The sequence below is a fragment of the Giraffa tippelskirchi genome, chromosome 1 (genome assembly GCF_054371585.1).
Source record: "Giraffa tippelskirchi isolate mGirTip1 chromosome 1, T2T-mGirTip1v1.2.pri, whole genome shotgun sequence".
Lineage (NCBI taxonomy): Eukaryota > Metazoa > Chordata > Mammalia > Artiodactyla > Giraffidae > Giraffa > Giraffa tippelskirchi.
In genome coordinates this window covers 122,473,879-122,495,006 of record NC_137275.1, presented here as the reverse complement: position 1 = coordinate 122,495,006, position 21,128 = coordinate 122,473,879, and the positions used below count along the sequence as shown (strand labels likewise).

Sequence of the window (21,128 nt, the reverse complement as noted above, 5' to 3'; positions counted from 1 at the left end):
CACAAGTACCTTAAATGTCTTCTTTTGATTTGCTAAACTATCAGTTCTTAAATAATGTCCACAATTTTTGCCTTTGTTAAGTGTTCATGATGTTTTAATGTTTTCATTCCATTTTTAGCCTTGTTTATGGGTTGAAGTGAGCAAATATTTGTAGAAGCTATTTTGAGGGTTTAGTGTTATAGTTGACTTGCAGTAGGTAGACGTTAAAAAAAGGTGCTCATCATGAGCAATTTTGTAGTATAGTTGGAGAATAATACATAATTTTATATGAAAAATACTATAGATGAAAAACTGAGTTGATAGAATTAAGTAGCATTTCACGTGAAGTTCTAATTAGTGCAACTAGTACTTAATTCATTCACTTTTTACATGGTTGTCTTCATTGTCAAGAAAAAATAGAACCAAGGATAAGAAATGTAAAAGAACTGCATTTTTAAAAATGTTTTGAGGTTTTCTAAAACTTTGCTTTCCATAAAGATGAGATCTTCTCACAATCTGAGAGGATTTATAATGGTACCAAATGTTTGCTGCATGAATTATGCTACAAAAAATTTTGGGAAAAATTAGTCTAACTAGAAATGAAGTAAGATTTCAGGCAACATGTTCTGGATTAGTAGCTATTTTCAGGAGGATTTCTTTCTGTGAATGTCAGAACTATAGAATATTATTGAAACAGTATGAAAAAGATCTAGTAGACTTGGAATTACAGAACTGAAAGTGTTGTTACATAAAATTCTTCTGTATGAAGATGAATGAAGATGAATATCCTATCTGAAACATTAGTAGTCTGTCAGAAAAGACTGTGAATATTAGGATTTTAAATACAGGACCTGTAGGAACTATTGGATTGATGAGTGTGTAAACCTGTTCTGAGAGGTACATACCACCTGAAATTTCTTTCTAACTCTGTTAATTTGTTTTGGGCTGTGAAGTTTATTTTAATGAAGGAAACTAGAATTGAGGTGATTTTACCAGGGCTGAAATTTATTTCAGCTTAAAAAATACTGTATCCCTTTGTGTGGTCCCCTTGTTTTTAAATGTATAATGCATATATGCTGTTTGTTTTTATTGATCAGCGTGCATCTGGGTACACGGTTACTGGCTGCATGTTTTGCAGCCTCTGGGTTTCTAATATATGTGGCTCAAACCATAAGAAGAACAAGGAAGTCAAGTGTAAATTCTGCTGATGGTACCATCATTAAATACTTTAACCAGGCAGTATATCTGTACCATCTTGTACCACATAACCATTCTTTTTCCTCTTGCAAGCTGTAATACGTAAATTATCTTCAAATAATAGAAATCTGTTCTTTTTTATTCTCAAAAGCAGTTTGTACCAGTAGATTTGGCCAAGTACATACCTTTTCTTACTCAGTTAACGTGTGTTCTGTACAGTCTCCCATCTGGTGTTTGGATCTTATCTGGGCCTTAACGGTCATGTTTCAGGTCTTACAGATTCCTGTAGGGTTGACCCAGCCCTGAGACTGACTTCTCTAGATGTTTGTATCGTAGCCCTGTCTGCCCTTCATGTTCTGATTGTTGAGAGTGCTGGACAGGGGCTATTCCTATTATTCTGGCCTTGTGCAGCACAAATTCACATTTTAAGTACCTCCACTGTGCTGTTCTTTCTCATCTCAGTGTGCTCAGTTCCTCTTCACCCTGCTGCTCCCGGTGCTTCTCAGCGTGAACATCGAGTGCCTGTCTTTCCAGCTGTCTTTTCTGGTGGGAAGGGTACCACTCGCAGTCCATTGCTCAGGGAGGCAATAGTGGGAACTTCTTTGCTCTAACTGAAGGCCTCTGATTTAATCAATGTTGACCAGTAAGGTAAAGTAATAGAAAGGACAACCAGTTTGTGTGGGATGGTGCTTAGCCAGTTTGGACAACAGCACACAGAGCATGTTGGACAGTGTACTTTTCAGAAAGTGAAAGGAAGAATCAGCAGACATGCCATGGCAGAGGGATGGAGAGCCGTGAGTGAGAAAGTCCTGACCCAACTTCAGCTCCACTCCATATGCGCTCCCCAGATAAAGACCCTCTGTGACTTGTAAAGGCCACTTCTCAGAGAAACCCAAGCAGAACTCACTCACAAGCTTAGTTTCATCTTTGATAAAATACTGAGCTAAAGTTTAAGAGAAGTAGGTTCTCAGCTTAGATTGAGAAGCTTTTAGCTCTAAACGGGTGGTTGATGCATATATATATATATATAACAAAATTATTACTAGCTCCAGTTTTCTAATTTTTTCCTCTAGTTTTAATTTTCTCACTGTCTCACCCCTAATAAGAAATCTGTTGCTTTTTTTCAGATGTTGCGGACATGTTCACTTCCAGACCTCTCCAAACTGTTCAGAACACTGATGGATGTCCCCACTGTGGGAGATGGACGTCAGGACAATCTTGAAATGGAAGATGAGCATGTTAAGGAAGGACCATCGGACTCTGAGGACATGTGAGCACAATTACCTTTAGATACCGACTCTTAACGAGATTTCTGAGTGTACACATGTTCTGGAAAGGGTGGCTCCCCAACACTTTTCAAGCATGATCTGTAGCTGACGTTTCACTACTGCTTTAACTTTTTACAGCGTATTTAAAGTACAGTGAAGTAAACTCTGGTATGTGTGTCTGCCTCTAAATACTGTAACTTAACTTCACTTGAGGAATGTAAGGACATGGTCACCATTGTGTCCTCCACCATTTTTTTTTCATTTTAACTTTTATTTATTAATTTTAATTACTTATTAATTTTAATTTTATTTATTTATTTTTGCCTTTGCTGGGTCTTTATTGCTGCACATGGACTTTCTCTAATTGTAGCGAGCAGGGGCTACTCTTCATTGAGGTTTGAGGACTTCTCATTTTAGTGGCTTCTCTTATTATGGAAATGGCCTCTAGGGGCATGGGTTCATTAGTTGTGACACATGGGCTTAGTTGCTCCATGGCATGTGGGATCTTCCTGGACCAGGGATTGAACCCATGTCACCTGCATTGGCAGTGAATTCTTAGCCACTGGACCACCAAGAAGTTCTCTGTGTTATTGGCCCCTGAGCACCCATCACAATGCTTGACATGGTTGGTGCTTCACTGAGTGAGTGTCAGCAAGGTGATGGCTGTTTGTAGTGTGAGGCTATGTGGTGCAGGGACTACAGTGGGAAACTGGAAAGAGCTCACTGTTCTTCCCCAGGGAGATGCCAAAAAGCTCTGTCCACACATCTCTGCTGGGTGTGACTCCAGACCACAGCAGTGGGGAGTTAGTGGGTAGAATAGAGGTGTGTGTGTGTATGCATGCACGCACACATACTCACATGTGAGTTCTACATGTAACTTAATTGCTTTCACAAAATTCCCTCCTTATTGATTCCTGATGAATCTTACTTAAGCCTGGAAGAAAATTTAACCAACACTTCTAAAAGCGGCAGGAACTGGCAACACTTAGACAGTAATACCCCTCACCTCCTCTGATGTCAATCAGCCTGCTCAGCCATCTGACAAATGTTGCTGACCTTTTGGGGAAATAAAACCAGAAAGGTCAAGAAGTGTATTAAAGTCACCAGGAAAGTAGGTTGCCAGATGTTATTATTTTTATGATTTATTTTTTGATCTTTTGAAATTTCAGTCCAGTTCAGTTCAGTCACTCAGTCGTGTCAGACTCTTTGCAACCCATGGAATTTAAGTTTCTCCTTTTTACCTTTCCATAAAAAGAATGTGTGTTTTGATCTGATTGAAAGCTTGGTACCAGTCTCACAATTTTTCTCCCTATAATTCTTGAGCCAAGACCATTGCATCTGATGCATTTTGTTTTCTGTTTTTGTTTTTCTTAAGGCTTGCCTGTTAGTTTTTAAATTTCTAACCAGACTTTATCTTTTCAAGGTTGACTTTTGAATTTCTTGGTGGTCCAGTGGTTAGGACTCCATGTTGTTACTGCCAGGGGCCCAGGTTCAATCCCTGGTTGGAAACTAAGATCCCACAAGCCATGCAACATAGCAAGCAAAAAATAAAAGTTGACTTTTTTTCACATAGAGTTCTGTAGATTTTAGCTGGTACCCTCAAAATTTGGAGGAAAAGTCACCTTTTTATCTTTGCTTCTGCTTGGCTATGGTTGCTCATTAAGCACTTTATGTTGTATTTTTATTAAGCCAGTTGGAGAACAGGACAACATTTCAGCACCTCTGTGGTTGACAAAATCCTGGGTAACAGTATTTTTCCAAAAAATTTTTATGAGTAATCAGTTTCTCTCTGAGCAGCTATAGCTTATTTGTGATATTCTTTTAATTACTGGTTGATAACAATTTTATTTTCAAATTAAAGTTAGAAGCTTTTAATATTATCTTGAAAATTTGAAAAAGTAAGTTTTTTCCAAGTAGTTACTCCATATGCATATTGGGAAATTTCACTTGACATTTTTCTTTGGGAAACATATTTTTTGATCCAAACTTTATATGGTCATTTATCCAGAAAATCTACTAAAAAGAAAATTTAGGACCAGATTTTAAAGTCCCTGAGACAATTTTTTCAGTGCTTGTATCATAAAAGATTGTAATCTTCTTATTAAAAGGAAAAAGTTGGCTTAAAATTCAACATTCAAAAAACTAAGATCATGGCATCCGATCCCATCACTTCATGGCAAATAGATGGGGAAACAGTGGAAACAGTGACAAACTTTATTTTCCTGGGTTCCAAAATCACCACACATGGTGACTGCAGCCATGAAATGAAAGATACTTGCTCCTTGGAAGAAAAGCTATGACCAACCTAGACAGCATATTAAAAAGCGGAGATATTACTTTGCCAACAAAGGTCTGTCTAGTCAAAGCTATGGTTCTTCCAGTAGTCATATATGGGTGTGAGAGTTGAACGATAAAGAAAGCTGAGTGCCGAAAAACTGATGCTTTTGAACTGTGGTATTGGAGTAGGACTCCAGTGGTACCTAGCAGATGTGCATGGTATGTTAGTATGATAATGAAATGCTAAGCTAAATGCTCTGAGAAGGATGATCCAAAAGATTAGACACTCTCTCTTTTCCTCACTCTGATTAGATCATGACGTTTGCTTTTCTGTAGCTGCTGCAATGTCAAAGTGTAGGCGTTTGTACACATAAGTACAAAATAAAGATATTTCTGCATTAAAAATTATTTTTCTGTTAATGAAAATTTTGTATAAGGTCTCATAATAATATTATTTTAGTTCTTCAGTAAATACTTGTTTATTTCATTAGAGTCTAAACTTTAAGAAAGGCCTTCATCAGTCTTGTGTTCTGCTTAATATTGCTTTTAAGTTGAAATCCTCAATGTGGGTCCCTCCCTCATCTTTCAGAGGACTTTGTGCATCTAGCACTCGAATTATCTCTTAGTCTACAGGTTTTTCCATTTGCTTGCCTCAAGGAGAGAGAGCAGCTCCTCAGGAATGGAGTTGCTGAGTGCTTCTAGGGTCTTGTAGAAGTGAGCAGAAGGCCTAGCACTAAGTCTCGTATTTGTCATTTATTGACTGTGTGGCTTTGACAAGTCACTTGAGCACTTTGATTCATAGTTCTCATGTTTCTAAAGTGAGTGTTGTGTGGATAAAATATAAATAATAGGATAAACCGCTTTAGAAATTAAGGTATTATATGAATGTAAGATATTACTTGTGTAAATCAGTTCATTTCCACATTTGTAATTGAATGAAAGTAGAAGAGGGCACGACTCCCCCGGCCCCACCCCAGTGAAGTTGGTGCGTAGCTGTCATACATCCACACCAAGATTTTGCTGAACCTTTAAAACTATATGAAAATAGAATATTTAGTCTGGCCCTTAAATGTTGAAACATTTTTTAAAACTTGAGGAATTAATCATGTTGATAGTTATGTGATTCTCTGACGAATCAGGACAGCTTTATATAAGCCATCTTTTGGCTTATGTATTCCAGAACATGTGTTGTATACTTTATTTATCAGTTGTGTGAATACTTATTCCCTTTGTTAAATACTACTAAGGTGCTTTTCAGATCACAATGAGTACTTTTAAGTGGAAAGGAGTGTGTGCATATTAAGTTGAAGTAAAATTTCAGAATAAAGAAAAGTTTTGGTGGTATTTTAATTTTTAAATTCCAGTGTGTTTGAAGAGGCTGACACAGACTTACAGGAGCTCCAGGCCTCCATGGAGCAGCTGCTGCGGGAGCAGCCAGGGGAGGACTACAGCGAAGAGGAGGAGTCGGGCTTGAAGACCAGTGATGACGCTGAGCAGGCCGCCAATGGCACGGACGCGGGCGAGGAGGATGACAACCCCAGCAGCGAGAGTGCCCTCAACGAGGAGTGGCACTCGGGTGCGTGGTGGCCCTGACTTCGAACAGAGTGTCTCTCTCTGACCTCTGACATGAGCCACTTCCAGCCTTGAATAAGGCTGACTCTGCTCTGCATCCCTGACTTTTGTTCACTCTCTTTCTCACAGTGTGTGCATGCATCGTTGCTCCATTTCTTTTCCACTAAAATATGGCTCAGTGGTAAAGAACCCACCTGCCAGTGGAGGAGACATGTGTTCCAGCCCTGGGTCAGGAAGATCCCCTGGAGAAGGAAATGGTAACCCACTCCAGTATTCTTGCCTGGGAAACCCCATGGACAGAGGAGCCTGGTGGGCTGTTATAGTCCATGGGGTCGCAAAGAACTGGACATGACTTAGTGACTAAACAATAACAACAGCAAAGTAAGGAAATGCTTTTCTGAAGCATTTTTTTTCTGTTATCCTTCACTTCTTGACTTATTTTCCTGGTAATAAAGATAGTAACTTAGTTTTCTTAACTGTTTATGTTTTACAAAGGGCTTCCACATATAGTGTTCAACCAGCAGGATTAAGCTAAAAGCACTTTTTAAAACCTTGAAACTTTGTTTTTGATTTAAAAACAGTTCCTTATTCATATCATTGACCCTAAGATGCACAGAAAAATTGTGTATTTAAATAATGATTTATTTGGGAAGAAGAGATAATGTGAAAAGGAATAGTATTGTATTAATTTTTCTTTTATTAGAATTTTTCAAATTACCTTGGTTGAGCATGTACATGACATAAAACTTATAAAGCATTTATAATCCTTTTTAGATGCCTTCCAAGTTTTATGATACATATCTTAGGTCATCTGCATGCTCTTTCATGTTTTGCCCCATATTTAATATCAAGTTTTTAAAAACAGTAGTTAGGATTGGTTGCCTCAGTATAGAATATATGGGTATGCTTTTTCCTTTTTTTAAAAACTCAAGTAGCTGACATCTCTTAGAATATTTTTATTCTTAACCTGATTTACTGCTTATGTCTGTGAAAGAAAACATTTCTAAAGTATCATTGTTATTAAGACATTTATATATACATACGTTGGTTAACTATATGCATGACAAGTATTATAGTGACAGAAACTTTATATTGAAAGTACAAGTAGTCTATCCCAATGACAGTATTCCCTTATCACAGGAGTTGAATCAATTATGGCAAGAATTATTTTATTCAGTCTTTTAAATCATGAAATGTCTTCTTTTTATTTATGTTTTTTAGATAACAGTGATGGGGAGATAACTAGTGAATGTGAATATGATAGTGTCTTTAATCATTTAGAGGAACTGAGGCTTCACCTGGAACAGGAAATAGGCTTCGAAAAGTTATTTGAGGTTTATGAGAAAATAAAGGCAAGTAAAATGTCAGCTAAAACATTTAATTTAATTTTGAAATATTCTGTGTTTGAATTAGTAGTGAAATGGCAGTGATTTTCATTGATCAGTAGACTTACTGGAAATAATAAAGTCTCCAATTAGAGAAGGTTAACATTCAAATATTTATATTTGGAAATTTGGTATAGGCTGTTCATGAAGATGAAGATGAAAATATTGAGATCTGTTCAACAATAGTTCAGAATATTTTGGGAAGTGAACATCAGCATCTTTATGCCAAGATTCTTCATTTAGTCATGGCAGATGGAGCCTATCAGGAAGGTAAGATTTCCTCACATCCTTATGTTTTAAATAAATGTGCACAAAATGAAATGATAAATGTAAATTGATTAGATTATATCACATGCATTTTGTGAAATCTGTATTGGAATTATATTAATATCTAGTACTTTTAGGCAATTAACTGTATAAGGATATAGTTACTTGGATTCTAGGATGAACTTTTATTGGCCTGTTTTTTAAGTCAATAATTTAATTTGCAAGTAACATTTGAATTGAGATTTTTAAAAAGCCTCCTTTTTGGACAGCTCTAGAAATTAGAATACTTTCTTATCAAGGAGGTGGAATTAAATTTTTAGACACATATGTAAAATTTCTCCTAAATAGTACCAAATGTATTGTCTTCTGTTTAGAGTAAGTGCAGTTCATCTATCATGATTTGAGTGTAAAACATTTTTATATTTCAAAAATATTTACCTGTAGAATCATTCAGAATGTGTTGACTTTATTAAAAGTTATTAAAGAATATTTTTTCTCATTCACTTGGTCAAGAGCACTAAGCATTGAATCTAGAGACCAGAGTTATAGTCTCAATTCTATGACAAGCTGGTCATGTAACAGGAGGTGATTTATTTTGTCTCAGATTTGTTTCATTTGCTATCAGATGGAGCATGACCTCCCATCTCATGCACTATGGTCGGTTTTCAGAGTGTTTATGGAGGCTCCTGGGTGCCTGGCACTTCACTTTTGTGGCCAGTGAAGGGCATGGTCTGCTTACATGTTGTGTACCATTTCCTTAGGAAAAAGACATAGGAAAAAAGGTGTAAAGCCATGCATAAAATGCTCATTCTGAAATGTTTTCAGTGCAGTAGGGATTAAAGAAGGGATGTTGGATTGAGAGAAATGAAAAGAGACATAGAGGATGTGACTTGTGGGGAAAAGAACAAAACAGCAATTACTGTGGTAGGATAGACTGACCATACTAGGAGCTTCATGTGGAAAATTAGTCTTTGTGATGGGACACTGCGACATGTTTAAGTCACATGGATGAAACCAGTGAAGGTTTTAGAAGTTAAAGGACGATGTAGAGGAAGAAGCACTTTGTGGTGAGAAGTCTGGCCATGGTGTCATGTGTTGCCAGCCGTAGCGAGATGGGAAGCAGCACTTGATGGAAACAGTAGAGGTATTTGGGCATGAGGAGGTGAAAACCTGGACTGCATGTTTGGAGGAGTGCTCAGATGACATATTTCAGAGGCAGGATTTTATTAAAATATGTGATGTTTGGACTCATGAAAAATTAAGTTGGTTAAAATCAGAATTCAAGAGTATTTTATTTGGGGAGACTTTATAATTATGTAGACTTATTTACAATGACTATAAGCTCAGCAAAAAATCTTTCTTGAATTGCTTTAATGGAGGTAAAAGTCTTGTTAAAATTCTAGTAGTTATTGTTAAATCGAAACTAGAAAATCTTTCAGTTACAGTAAGTACTCTTACAGCTTTAAAACCCACTGCATTTTCATTACTTTTCTTCATAAGACCACAGAGTAACTGCCAGGGAGACGTTCAGGCTATTAGCAGCAAGGAACCAATTGAATGTAAACCAATTTCCTTTATAACAGTTCGTGCTACCTGTGTGCCTCATTATGTAGTAGTTAAGAATTACCACAGACAGCCAGGCACAAACAGAATCAGGTTTCATACTCAGTGGTTGCTATGAAACCTGTCAATAGAAATTTAAGGGATCTCTTCTTTACTAAAAAAAGTCAATGGACAAGAATACCATTTTGGGGAAAAAATACAAGAACGTACTTATCCAAATAAATATTTACTGTCTTCAAAGCAGAGATACAAACTTATTCTAATAAAGATACTCCATTACACAAAATATCTTGAAACTCCTCTTTCATAAATTCCCTGACATCTTATATACCATATTCTTTTGATTGTCTTTCTTGATACACGTCCATTCTGAGAGCATTCAGTTTTTTTGAGAAAAGCTTAAAGTTACTTGCAATCAAGTTTAGTAAATGAAGTAGGTAATCAAGATAAATAATATGTGATCTTTTTGTTTTAAGTATCTTACCATGCAATAATGAATCTAACTTTTATAATGAGTTTATAAACTGATTCTGAATATTTTGAACAAGAAAGTGAAAGTAGCTCAGTCATGTCGGATTCTTTACGACCCCATGTACTATACAGTGGGTAGCCTTTCCCTTCTCCAGGGGATCTTCCTAATCCAGGGATCAAACCCAGGTTTCCTGCATTGCGGGCAGATTCTTTACCAGCTGAGCCACAAGGGAAGCCCATTTTGAACAAGAATTCATTTCTAAAAATATTTGTCAAAATTAATATTATTACTTTAAAGATACGATTTGTAGATAGCAGTTGAGGATTTAAAATGCTGATGCTTATTTTGGCAGTAGAAATTTTCATCAGATTTATTTATATTCCATCTTGTTCAGCCAAAAAAGTGACTACATTATATATAGTACACTGTGTGTACATACATATATATACATATATACACATACATACATAGAGAAGAAGAAATTAAGTTAAAAACAAGTGTTTGGAAAAGTCAATATATTAGGCAAATATATATTAGGCAAGCAATATAATATATTAAGCCAAGTTGAAGTAGGAACACAAGCTCATAGTCAAAGAATCTCTGCAATTTGGGAAAACAGTTCACCAGTTTGGTGCTGATCTTGGTAGCAAAGCAGGAAACCTAATTAATCAGCCTAATTAATTACTTGAGACAAAATGTGTCAGTTACTCAGAGGACAGCATTTCCTGGAATTGAAACGAGGAAAAGTGTCCAGTGGTTCTTGAAACGAGCAAACTGATAGTGTTCCTCCAACTGAAGTAACATGTGAATTCCTCTAAAAAGGAAAATACTTTTTCGACTCCAAGAATCTAAGTCCATAGACTTCAGTGAAAAACTCGTCTTAGTCTTTGAAAATGTCTGTCCATTGTGAATTACTGTTATGGAACATGTGGTTTTTTTCTAGATATAAATAATTATTTTTATCAAAATGAAAATATAAACATTATATAAACACTTGTATATTCTTGACTTATTTGAGATCTTGAACTCCATTTTATGAAACAGTCCTATAATAGACTGAAAGCATTCTCAGTAACTTTTAAAATATTTGGATCTCTTGAGGCCCTTTCCGTAATATGGCATGTGGAAGTTAATGGCATGAGGCCAGAAAATGATCACATTTGAGTGAATCTGTGGAGAGTATCAAACTAGTTCTGTTCATATTCAGACTCTTCATCCTTCAGGTTAAATTAAGCAGTCTGTTTAATTTATTCCTTAGTGTTTTTAAGGCTAATGAAAAATTGGAGATAACCACAATGTCTTTAAACACAAATGGTTAATTTAAATACACTATATCCAAAAAATACTACACAGCCATTGAAACTGTCATGGAATTACCCATGATTTATTCTTTTTCAATGCTTTATTGTAAAATTTTTATGATACAAAAACGTTGCAACAGCTTTATAGTTACCGCACATATGTCTACCACCTAGATTCTGCCATTAGCATTTTATAATCTTCCTTTATCACTTATTTATCCATCTTGACATCCATTATGTGTTTTAAAGGCAAAAAGTCGTGTCTCACAACTGCGTTATTGTAATTTTTTAAAGCATATTTGTGTGTGCATAGTAAAGCAATCTGGAAAGTTTTATATAAAATTATTAGCTTTTTGCTTCCCACTTAATTCTTTATTGTTTGCATGTTTTACAAGGAGTGTGTGATATTATAATAAAAACTACATACATTAAGGCTCTTTTTCTTTAGCGTGACCAAAAAATGACTTTTTTACCAAGTAAATACATACAACTTGATTTTCAGTGAATGAGTTAAATTTTTTCCTTTTTCTACAGATAATGATGAATAATCCTCAGAACTTTCTTTAACCATCAACTGAATGAAAACATTTAAATTTTGGTTCATCAGAATAACAAGCTTCAGTGGGAAATGTAGCAATTTTTACAGATGAAATATTAGATTTCAGATGGGCATGCTAACTGCATGAAAATGATGGAGAAACATGCCATTTATCAATTAAGATTCTAGGTTTTTTTCTATTTTTTCTATTTTGTTTGTTGAGTTATAGTTACTTCTTACAGAATATGTATTTTATTAAGTCATCCAACCAAAGTTTTAAGACATAGTGATCCTGACTTGACTCAGTGGCTTTGAAGAAGATGAATCATGTAGCAGGGTAACTTTGACTTTCAGCAGATGTCTTTGAGTTGGAAGAAATACTTCTGTTTTGAAGACTTACCAACAGTTTTTCATTTATGCATTTAAGCATGACTCTTTTTTTCTGTCTACTTGTCATGTCCACCAATTCTGGGTTAAATAACCTTTTCAAGGGCTATATTTAAATCTTTATTTTTCAAAGATGGAACTTTCAGCCATAAAACATATTTTCTCAATCCTTTTTCAACCAGTGTGTCTCCTGAACTAGCTCAACCAAAACAGGATACTGAAAGAGTCTTAGAAATCATTGAAAGATTTGATTATGAAAGAGTAGCTAACATGTATTTCCTGATAATTAAGAAGTTGGTTCATTAGTTCCATTTTTACTTGAGGACCAAAACCAGGAAGTTTACCTTTAAACTTAGTCTGTGGACTTGAGCATTGAGCTAGCATATAGCATAAAGTTGCCCTTTTTGTTTTCAGCGTTCTCTCATGCATGTGCTTTTTCATTGAAATTCAGAAGGAGAAAGGAATCATTTTTATTTTGACGCTGTGACAGTTTTGGTAACTAGTATTCCAAAGTGGGGACATGTTCATAATTACATTATGAGGAGATTTAGTTAGATCATTAAGACAGTGGTCTCACAGCTTCAGTGGCAATATGCCAGGTATTACATCATTAGAGATGTCTGAAGTCCAGATGCTTTTTGTAATAAAAGCAGAATATTGGAAACTCTGAGAACAAAACAGTCTGATTGACATAATATATAATTTGAACCGTAAAATCTTATCTTGCAGCACTATCAGTACTCTGCTGAATTTATTATGTATATTATTTCTAACATCCAGAACTAAATACTTGATTTTTATATGTTTGTTTATTTTATGATGCTACTATTAAATTTTTATTATCGACCTGAAGTACACTGTTGGTTGTCTTTTATTTATTAGCACTATATTCAGTAGGGTGCTTTTACAAAGAACTTATAATACTCTTGATCATTTTACCTGAAGATTTCATTTTTTTTTCAATAGAAGAATATCTGAATTCTATACTTTAATTCTCTACAGTCATGAATGATGAGAATGATTTGTGTGTGGGTAGTTTTAAATTCTTAACCTAACCTCGAAAAGCAAGTGGTAGTGTAACACAATAGAAAGAGTTGGTTTAGTCATGTTTCAAAAAATGTCATCTATAGGAATAATGAATAGGATATGTGGCATCTTCAGTCAGTTGATAGTGAGTGGATATAGACTGTTACTACAGAAATGTCTGTACCAGTGGGAAAGAGGGTTATTATTGTTAAGTATGGTCTGCTGTAGGTGTTACAGAAGTGTTGGAGCATCTGTAGATTCACAGAATGATAGAGGAAGGAAGAGCTATCAGAATAATTTACTGTTACCTGCATTTCACATCCAAGGGCACTGCATTGTCACATGAATAAATTCACTTATATAGGTGGCTAGAGTCAGATCAGTTCCTGTCTTTACCCTGTGCTGTTAGTTACACATTCTTTTAAAATTTATCTCTAAAGAGTGAAAAGAAATAGATTCGATAGGAAGCAGTATACTTAGCATTAATACATTAAAGAACTCTATGGAAATGTCCTGTTTCTGGGAATAGCACACTATTCTAATTTACCTCTCTATTTAAAAGAATCACATGCTAGCATCTCACATGCTAGCAAAGTAATGCTCAAAATTCTCCAAGCCAGGCTTCAACAGTATGTGAGCCAAGAACTTCCAGATGTTCAAGCTGGATTTAGAAAAGGCGGAGGAACCAGAGATCAAAATGCCAACATCCACTGGATCATAGAAAAAGCAAGAGAATGCCAGAAAAACCTCTACTTCTGCTTCATTGACTATGCTAAAGCCTTTGACTTGTGGATCACAACAAACTGAAAAGTTTTTAAAGAGATGGGAATTCAGACTACTTTACTTGCCTCCTGAGAAACCTGTATTCAGGTCAAGAAGCAATGGTTAGAACCAGATGTGGAACAATGGACTGGTTCCAAATTGGGAAAGGAGTACATCAAGGCTGTATGTTATCACCTTGCTTATTTAACTTAAATGCAGAATACCTCATGCGAAATGCCAGGCTGGATGAAGCAGAAGCTGGAATCAAGATTGCCAGGAAAAATAATCAATAACCTCAGATATGCAGATGACCCCACCCTTATGGCAGAAAGTGAAGAGAAATTCAAGAGCCTCTTAAGGAAAGTGAAAGAGGAGAGTGAAGAAGTTGGCTTAAAATTCAACATTCAGAAAACGAAGATCATAGCATCCGGTCCTATCACTTCATGACAAATAGATGGGAAAACAATGGAAACAGTGATAAACTTTATTTTCTTGGGCTTCAAAATCATTGCAGATGGTGACTGCAGCCATGAAATGAAAAGATGCTTGCTCCTTGGAAGAAAAGCTGTAACCAACCTAGACAGCAAAGGTCTGTATAGTCAAAACCGTGGTTTTTCCAGTAGTCCTGTATAGATGTGAGAGTTGTACCATAAAGAAAACTGAGTGCCGAAGAATTGATGCTTTTGAACTGTGTGTTGGAGAAGACTCCTGGCAGTTCCTTGGACTGCAAGGAGATCCAACCAGTCTGTCCTAAAGGAAATCAGTCCTGAATATTCATTGGAAGGACTGATGGTGAAGCTGAAGCTGCAGTACTTTGCCTACCTGATGCGAAGAACTGATTCATTGGAAAAGACCCTGATGCTGGGAAAGATTGAAGGCAGGCAGAGAAGGGGACAACAGAGGATGAGATGGTTGGATGGCGTCATATACTCAATGGACGTGAGTTTGAGCAAACTCTGGGAGTTGGTGATGGACAGAGAAACCTGGCATGCTGCAGTCCATGGGGTCGCAGAGAGTCAGACACAGCTGAGTGACTGAAGTGAACTGATTCAAAAAAACTTTTAAATGCTAAATACAGTTGGCTTTTTATCCATAAATTAGCATGTACTCTACTGTTTATAACTTTATTGATGGATCTTTCAAGACTCCTTATGTATGTATGTGTTTCATATATGCTTGAAACAGGTGAGGTAAGATGATGAATTGAAAGGCCAGCGCTTTGGAGAAAGCCTCAACCCCAGAGATGAGTACAATATTTAAGAGAAAGTGGGCACTTTTGACTGGAGTATATGTCCAGTGCCTCACTCTTGGGTAGATCAGACTCATAGATTAAAGGGGCAAAAGGTAAGGGCAAGTATCCGTCATGTTGGAGAATCCTGTAGGAAATTCCATGTCAAGGTGAGGCTCCAGAAAGCTCAAGGAGACCCCCAAACTCAGGGACTGTCAGAAGAGAAGAGAAAAGGACCAGAGATCCCCTCAAAGTTGTAGCCACAGACTAGCCCTCAATTGCTTTTGTATCTTGTGCACCAAAATTTGGGTGAATTGGGGAATTTAGACTCAAACATAGTTTGAGGTGGTTCCCAGCTGGTAGTGGTCCATGAACCTAGCAGAAGCCATTCCAACAGCTCTCTGAAGGAAGGCATGTTTATTTTGTGTCTTGTAAAACAAATAAAAATGTAAGAGTAGTGATGAATACAGAGTTAAGGATATAATGGTACAGAAGAAATTAAGGCAATGTAAGTGGGAAATTACAGGAACAGGATATGCACAGACTTTAGATTTGGAATTATCAGAGATGTGTTGTAAAACAACTATACTTACTGTGTTTAAAAAGTGATGTAGATTTGAAGAACCAAATAGAATTCATTTAAATGAAAAATACAATAATCAAAGTTTTGAAAGTGAGTGAACATGCTTAGCAGCACAGTATACATGGCAGGAAAGAGAATTAACAAACTGGAAGCAATTATCCATAATAAAGCACACACAGAAAAAGACGGAATGTATACAAGAGAAGGAAAGAAATTCAGTGAGAATGTTTAATGTATGTTTGATTAGAGTCCTAGAAAAAAGAAAGGAGTAAAGTTATTCATAGAGATAAATGCTGAGCATTTTTCTGAACTATTGGAAAACTCTAATCCACAGATTGCAGATGAATAGTGAATTTCAAGGAGGATAGAGTAAGAGATGCATGCCTGGTGTCTTCAAAGTAAACGTGTAAAATAGAAGACAAGAAGAATCATAAAAGAAGTTGAAAATAAAAAGATATACTACGCTTCAAAGGAATGTTAAAGACTGACTCTTGGCTTTTCAACAATAGCAATGAAACAGTGAAATGCTACCTTCAGTGGGCTAAAAGAAAATATTTGTCATTCCAAATTATGTAAATAATAAGAATGTCTGATGAATGGAAAAAAATTAATTTTGACTCCACTGCTGGCCATAAGTAAAAGACAGGAGATTTACCTTGCCACCTTTAATAACTCAAACACTGGATAAAAGATGTGAAACAGTGCTTCTCAGACAGTGGGTAACAGACAACAAAAGGAAACAAATGATTAAACCCTGTGATTGCCCAAGGTTACTGCATAGAAATAGGGTGGAGGTCATACAAAGAACTCATTAAAGGGGACTCCTAAAAATAGCCCAGAAATCTCCCTAAATTGAAAGTATAGAAGTTAGGATTTAGAGAGGGGAAGCAGCCAGAATTTGCAATACGGAGTTCCAGAATGGAGAGAGTCACACAGAGAAGCAGTAAAATCTGCAAATATTTGGAAAGTAAGCACGTTTGTTTTTTAAAATTGAAACATTGTTGATTTACAAGATTGTGTTTCTGGCGTACAGCAAGCTGAGTCAGACATAAATCATGGGATGGAGATGATATCTCATGCAAATGGAGATGACATGAAAGTGAGGGCAGTAATAATCATGTCAGACAAAGAAGAGTTTAAAGGTCGTGAAGATAAAGGACACTACATAATCCTAAACTAATCAATACAAGATATTACATTATTTAACATACATGCCCCCCCATAGGAGAGCCTAAGTACATAAAACCAATACCAATGGGCTTAAAGGGAAAAATTGATAAGACTACAATAACAGTAGGTGGTGTTATAACATCCACTATGTAATAACACTCCACTGACATTCAACAGACAGAACTTCCAGGCAGAAAATAAAACAACAGAGATCCTAAATGAAACAATAGCACAGTTAGACTTTAAAGGAGATTACATCCCCAAGCAACAGAACTCATGTTTTTTCAAGTGCACATGGAACAGTTGACATACTAGGCCATAAAAGAAGCCTGAACAAATTTAAGAAGATAGAAGTCATTTCAGTAAGCTTTTCTGACCACAACAGCACAAAAACAGAAACCACAGAAAGAGAAACAAGAAAAAATGATTACATGAAGAATAACCAACATGTTAATAAAAGACCCAATGGTTGAATAATGAAATTGGGAAACTTAAAAACACCTTGAGACAGTGATAGCCATATAAATATCTTTGAGATGAAACAAAAGTATTCTTAAGAGGGAAGTTCATAGCAATAGAGGCCTTCATCAAAAAGGAAGAAAAATCCCAAGTAAACAACCTAACCTACCACCTAAAAGAATTAGAAAAAGAATAACAAAACCTAAAATCATCAGAAGGAAGGAAATAATAAAGATCAGAGAGTAAATAAATAATACAAATTAAATAATAGAATTCAATAAAACCAAGAGCTGGGTTTTTTTTTTTTTGAAAGAATAAAATTAACAAACCTCTGGCCAGACTCACCAAGAAGAAGAGAGGATCCAAAAAAGTGAAAGAGGAGAAGTAGTAACTGATACCACAGAGACACAAAAATCATGAGGGACTGCTTATAAGCAGTTATATGCCGAAAAGTTGGACAACCTAGAAGAAATGGACTAATTTCTAGAAACGAACAACCAATCAACAACAAATCAAGAAAAAAGAGACAACAAAAGAGAGAGGTCACTAATAGTAAAATTGAATTCATAACTTTAAAAAACTGCCAGCAAACAAGTTGAGAACCATGCAGCTTCACAGAATTGTAGCAAACATCTAAAGGAAATGTAATACCTATCTTCTTGAACTATTCCAAAAAGTTGAAGAGGACAGAATGCTCCCAAATTAATTTACAAAGCTACCATTATCCTCATACTAAAACCAGACAAAGACACTGCAAGAAAACTACAGTCCAACAGAGGACTAATATCTAGAATATATAAAGAACTCTCAAAACTTAACAGTAAAATCAGTCTAATTAGAAATAGGTAGAAGACATGATAGATATTTCACCAGAGAGAATATATAGATACCAAATATGTACATGAAAAGGTGCTTAAAATCCTTAGCTGTTGGAAATGCAAATTGAATTACAATGAGATATCACTACACACCTATCAGAAGCAATGAAATAAAAAATAGAGACACCAGCAAATGCTGATGAGGATGCACAGAAACCAGATTGTATATATCCTGTTGAAGGGAATATAAATTTGGCAGTTTCTTATGAAGCTACATCTACCTACTATGCAACTGACCCAGATATATCAGACATTTATCTAAGTAACCATTAAAACATACATTTTCTCAAAAACATGCACAGAACTGCTCATAGCATATTTAGTTGCTATAGCCCAAATCTGTAAACAAGCCAGAGTTTCTTCAGCAGGTGAATGGTTAAATAAAACTGGTACATCTACATCATGGAATACTACTCAGCAATGATAGGAACACTATTGATACACAGAACAACTTGCATGACTCTTCAGAGAATTATGACAATTTTTTTAAAAGCCAACTTCAAAATGTTAGTTACTATATGATTCCATTTGCATAATATTTCCAACGTAACAAAAACTTAGAGAAAATCATCAGTGTTTGCCAGGGAGTAGGAATGAGTGTGTTTACAAAAGGCAAGTTGGTGGATGCTTGTGGTGATGGGACTGTTCTTTATTGACTCTGGTGATGAATACATGAACATATATGTGATGAAATTGTAGATCTATATACATAGTTGGTAGATGAGAACTTGGGGAAATTTGAAAAAGAGATGGATTATGTCAATGCCAATATTCCTGGTTGTGATATTGATTGTACCATAGTTTTATAAAATGCTAACATCTGGTGTAACTGAATAAAATGTATCTAGGATCTCTATTTCTTTAAACTGCATATAAACTATAGTTACTTCAGAGAGTTCAATTAGAACATAGTTATTGGGCTTCCTGGTAGTCCAATGGTTGGATGTCCACCTGCCAATGCAGGGGACATAGGTTCAATCCCTGGTCTTGGAAGATGGACACCTGGGGCTGTGTGCCACAACTACTGAGCCCACACTCTAGAGCCTGCAAGCCACAACTACTGAAGCCCGTGTACCCTAGAGCCTGTGCTCCACAAGAGAAGCCACTGCAATTGAAACCTGCATGCCACAACTAGAGAATAGCCCTCACATGTTGCAACTTGAGATAGCCTGTGTACAGCAACAAAGATCCACCACAGCCAAAAATTAAATAAATAAAAATTTTAAAAAGAAAATAGTTATTATGACTATATTACATATGTTCAAAAAATAGATCTGGAAGAAATAAAAGATCCAATGAAAACCTTAAAGATGAAACCTACAACTTGTCACATGAAAAATACCCTGAAGAGAGTAAATGCAGGTTAGACATTGCAAAGGAAGAAGTATCATACTTGAAAACATGGCAGTAGAAACTAGATTTCTAGTAATAAAACTGAGAAAATAATAGTAGTGATAAGAGCAGCAGGGAGCTTTGGAACAAATCCAAGTGGCCTAATTATGTCTAATTGGAATCTCTGGAGAAGAGAAAAGGAGGAAATACTAAAACACATTTCAAGAAAGGGCTGAAAATTTCCCAAGTTTGATTAAAACTGTAGAGAGAGAGAGATTCAAAAAACTCAACAAACCTCATTCACAAGAACCATGAAGAAAATACACCATGGAACTTATAAAGATACAAAATTTTAAAAATACATTGAATGGTTATCTGAATAGTCTCAGAAAAAGTATTTGAGAAAATGCATCACCTATTCTTAACAAGAAGTCTAAGCATCTAGAAATACAAGGGAATTTTCTTAACTCGATAAAGGAAATCTATGAAAAAGTCCACAGCTAACATGATATGTGATGAAAATTGTAATGTTTGTTTCCATTTGACATTGTACTGCAAGTTTCAGTTAGTATAATAAGACACTAAAGAAAATAGAAATAATCCAGATTGCAAGGAAGAAGTATAACTTTTTTTTAACAAGTAGCAAGATTCTCCATGTATAAAACATGATTGGATCTACAAAGTAGTTGCTAGAACTAATACATGAATTTAGAAAGAATGCAGAATCTGAGCTCAATAAACCAAAATTGACTGGTTTCCAATATGCTGCTGCTGCTGCTGCTGAATCGCTTCAGTCATGTCCGACTCTGCGACCCCATAGATGGAAGCCCACCAGGCTCCCCTGTCCCTGGAATTCTCCAGGCAAGAATACTGGAGTGGGTTGCCATTTCCTTCTCCAGTGCGTGAAAGTGAAAAGTGAAAGTGAAGTTGCTCAGTCGTGTCTGACTCCTAGCGACCCCATGGACTGCAGCCTACCAGGCTCCTCCGTCCATGGGATTTTCCAGGCAAGAGTACTGGAATGGGGTGCCATTGCCTTCTCCGTCCAATATGCTAGCAACAGTCAACAACAGACTGGTTCCATACAGGAAAAGGAGCACGTCAAGGCTGTATATTGTCACCCTGCTTATTTAACTTATATGCAGAGTACATCATGACAAACACTGGGCTGGAAGAAGCACAAGCTGGAATCAAGATTGCCGGGAGAAATATCAATAACCTCAGATATGCAGGTGACACCACCCTTATGGCTGCAAGTGAAGAACTAAAGAGCCTCTTGAAAGTGAAAGAGGAGAGTGCAAAGGTTGGCTTGAAGCTCAACATTCAGAAAACTAAGATCATGGCATCCAGTCCCATCACTTCATGGCAGATAGATGGGGAAACAGTGGCTAACTTTATTTTTCTGGGCTCCAAAATCACTGCAGATGGTGAATACAGCCATGAAATTAGACTCTTACTCCTTGGAAGGAAAGTTATGACCAACCTAG

The 21,128-nt window shown here is 36.1% G+C and overlaps 1 protein-coding gene across 39 annotated transcripts in view; it reads left to right on the top strand.

Moving 5' to 3' along the window:
• NEK1 (NIMA related kinase 1) overlaps nucleotides 1–13,058 on the top strand; it is a 123,939-nt gene extending 110,881 nt beyond the window's left edge. For 22 of the 39 annotated variants that reach the window (XM_081495136.1, XM_081495203.1, XM_081495208.1 and 19 more), the window contains 5 exons: nucleotides 2,304–2,446; nucleotides 6,086–6,297; nucleotides 7,515–7,645; nucleotides 7,816–7,948; nucleotides 11,816–13,058. In XM_081495136.1, coding sequence (XP_081351262.1) covers nucleotides 2,304–2,446; nucleotides 6,086–6,297; nucleotides 7,515–7,645; nucleotides 7,816–7,948; nucleotides 11,816–11,829 — 633 coding nt within the window. In that variant the 3' untranslated portion in view covers nucleotides 11,830–13,058. Of the gene's footprint in view, nucleotides 1–2,303; nucleotides 2,447–6,085; nucleotides 6,298–7,514; nucleotides 7,650–7,815; nucleotides 7,949–11,815 lie in introns of all 39 variants that reach the window. The other 17 variants (XR_014055133.1, XR_014055139.1, XR_014055137.1 and 14 more) reach the window with 1 other exon arrangement.
• The last annotated feature ends 8,070 nt before the right edge of the window (nucleotides 13,059–21,128 follow it).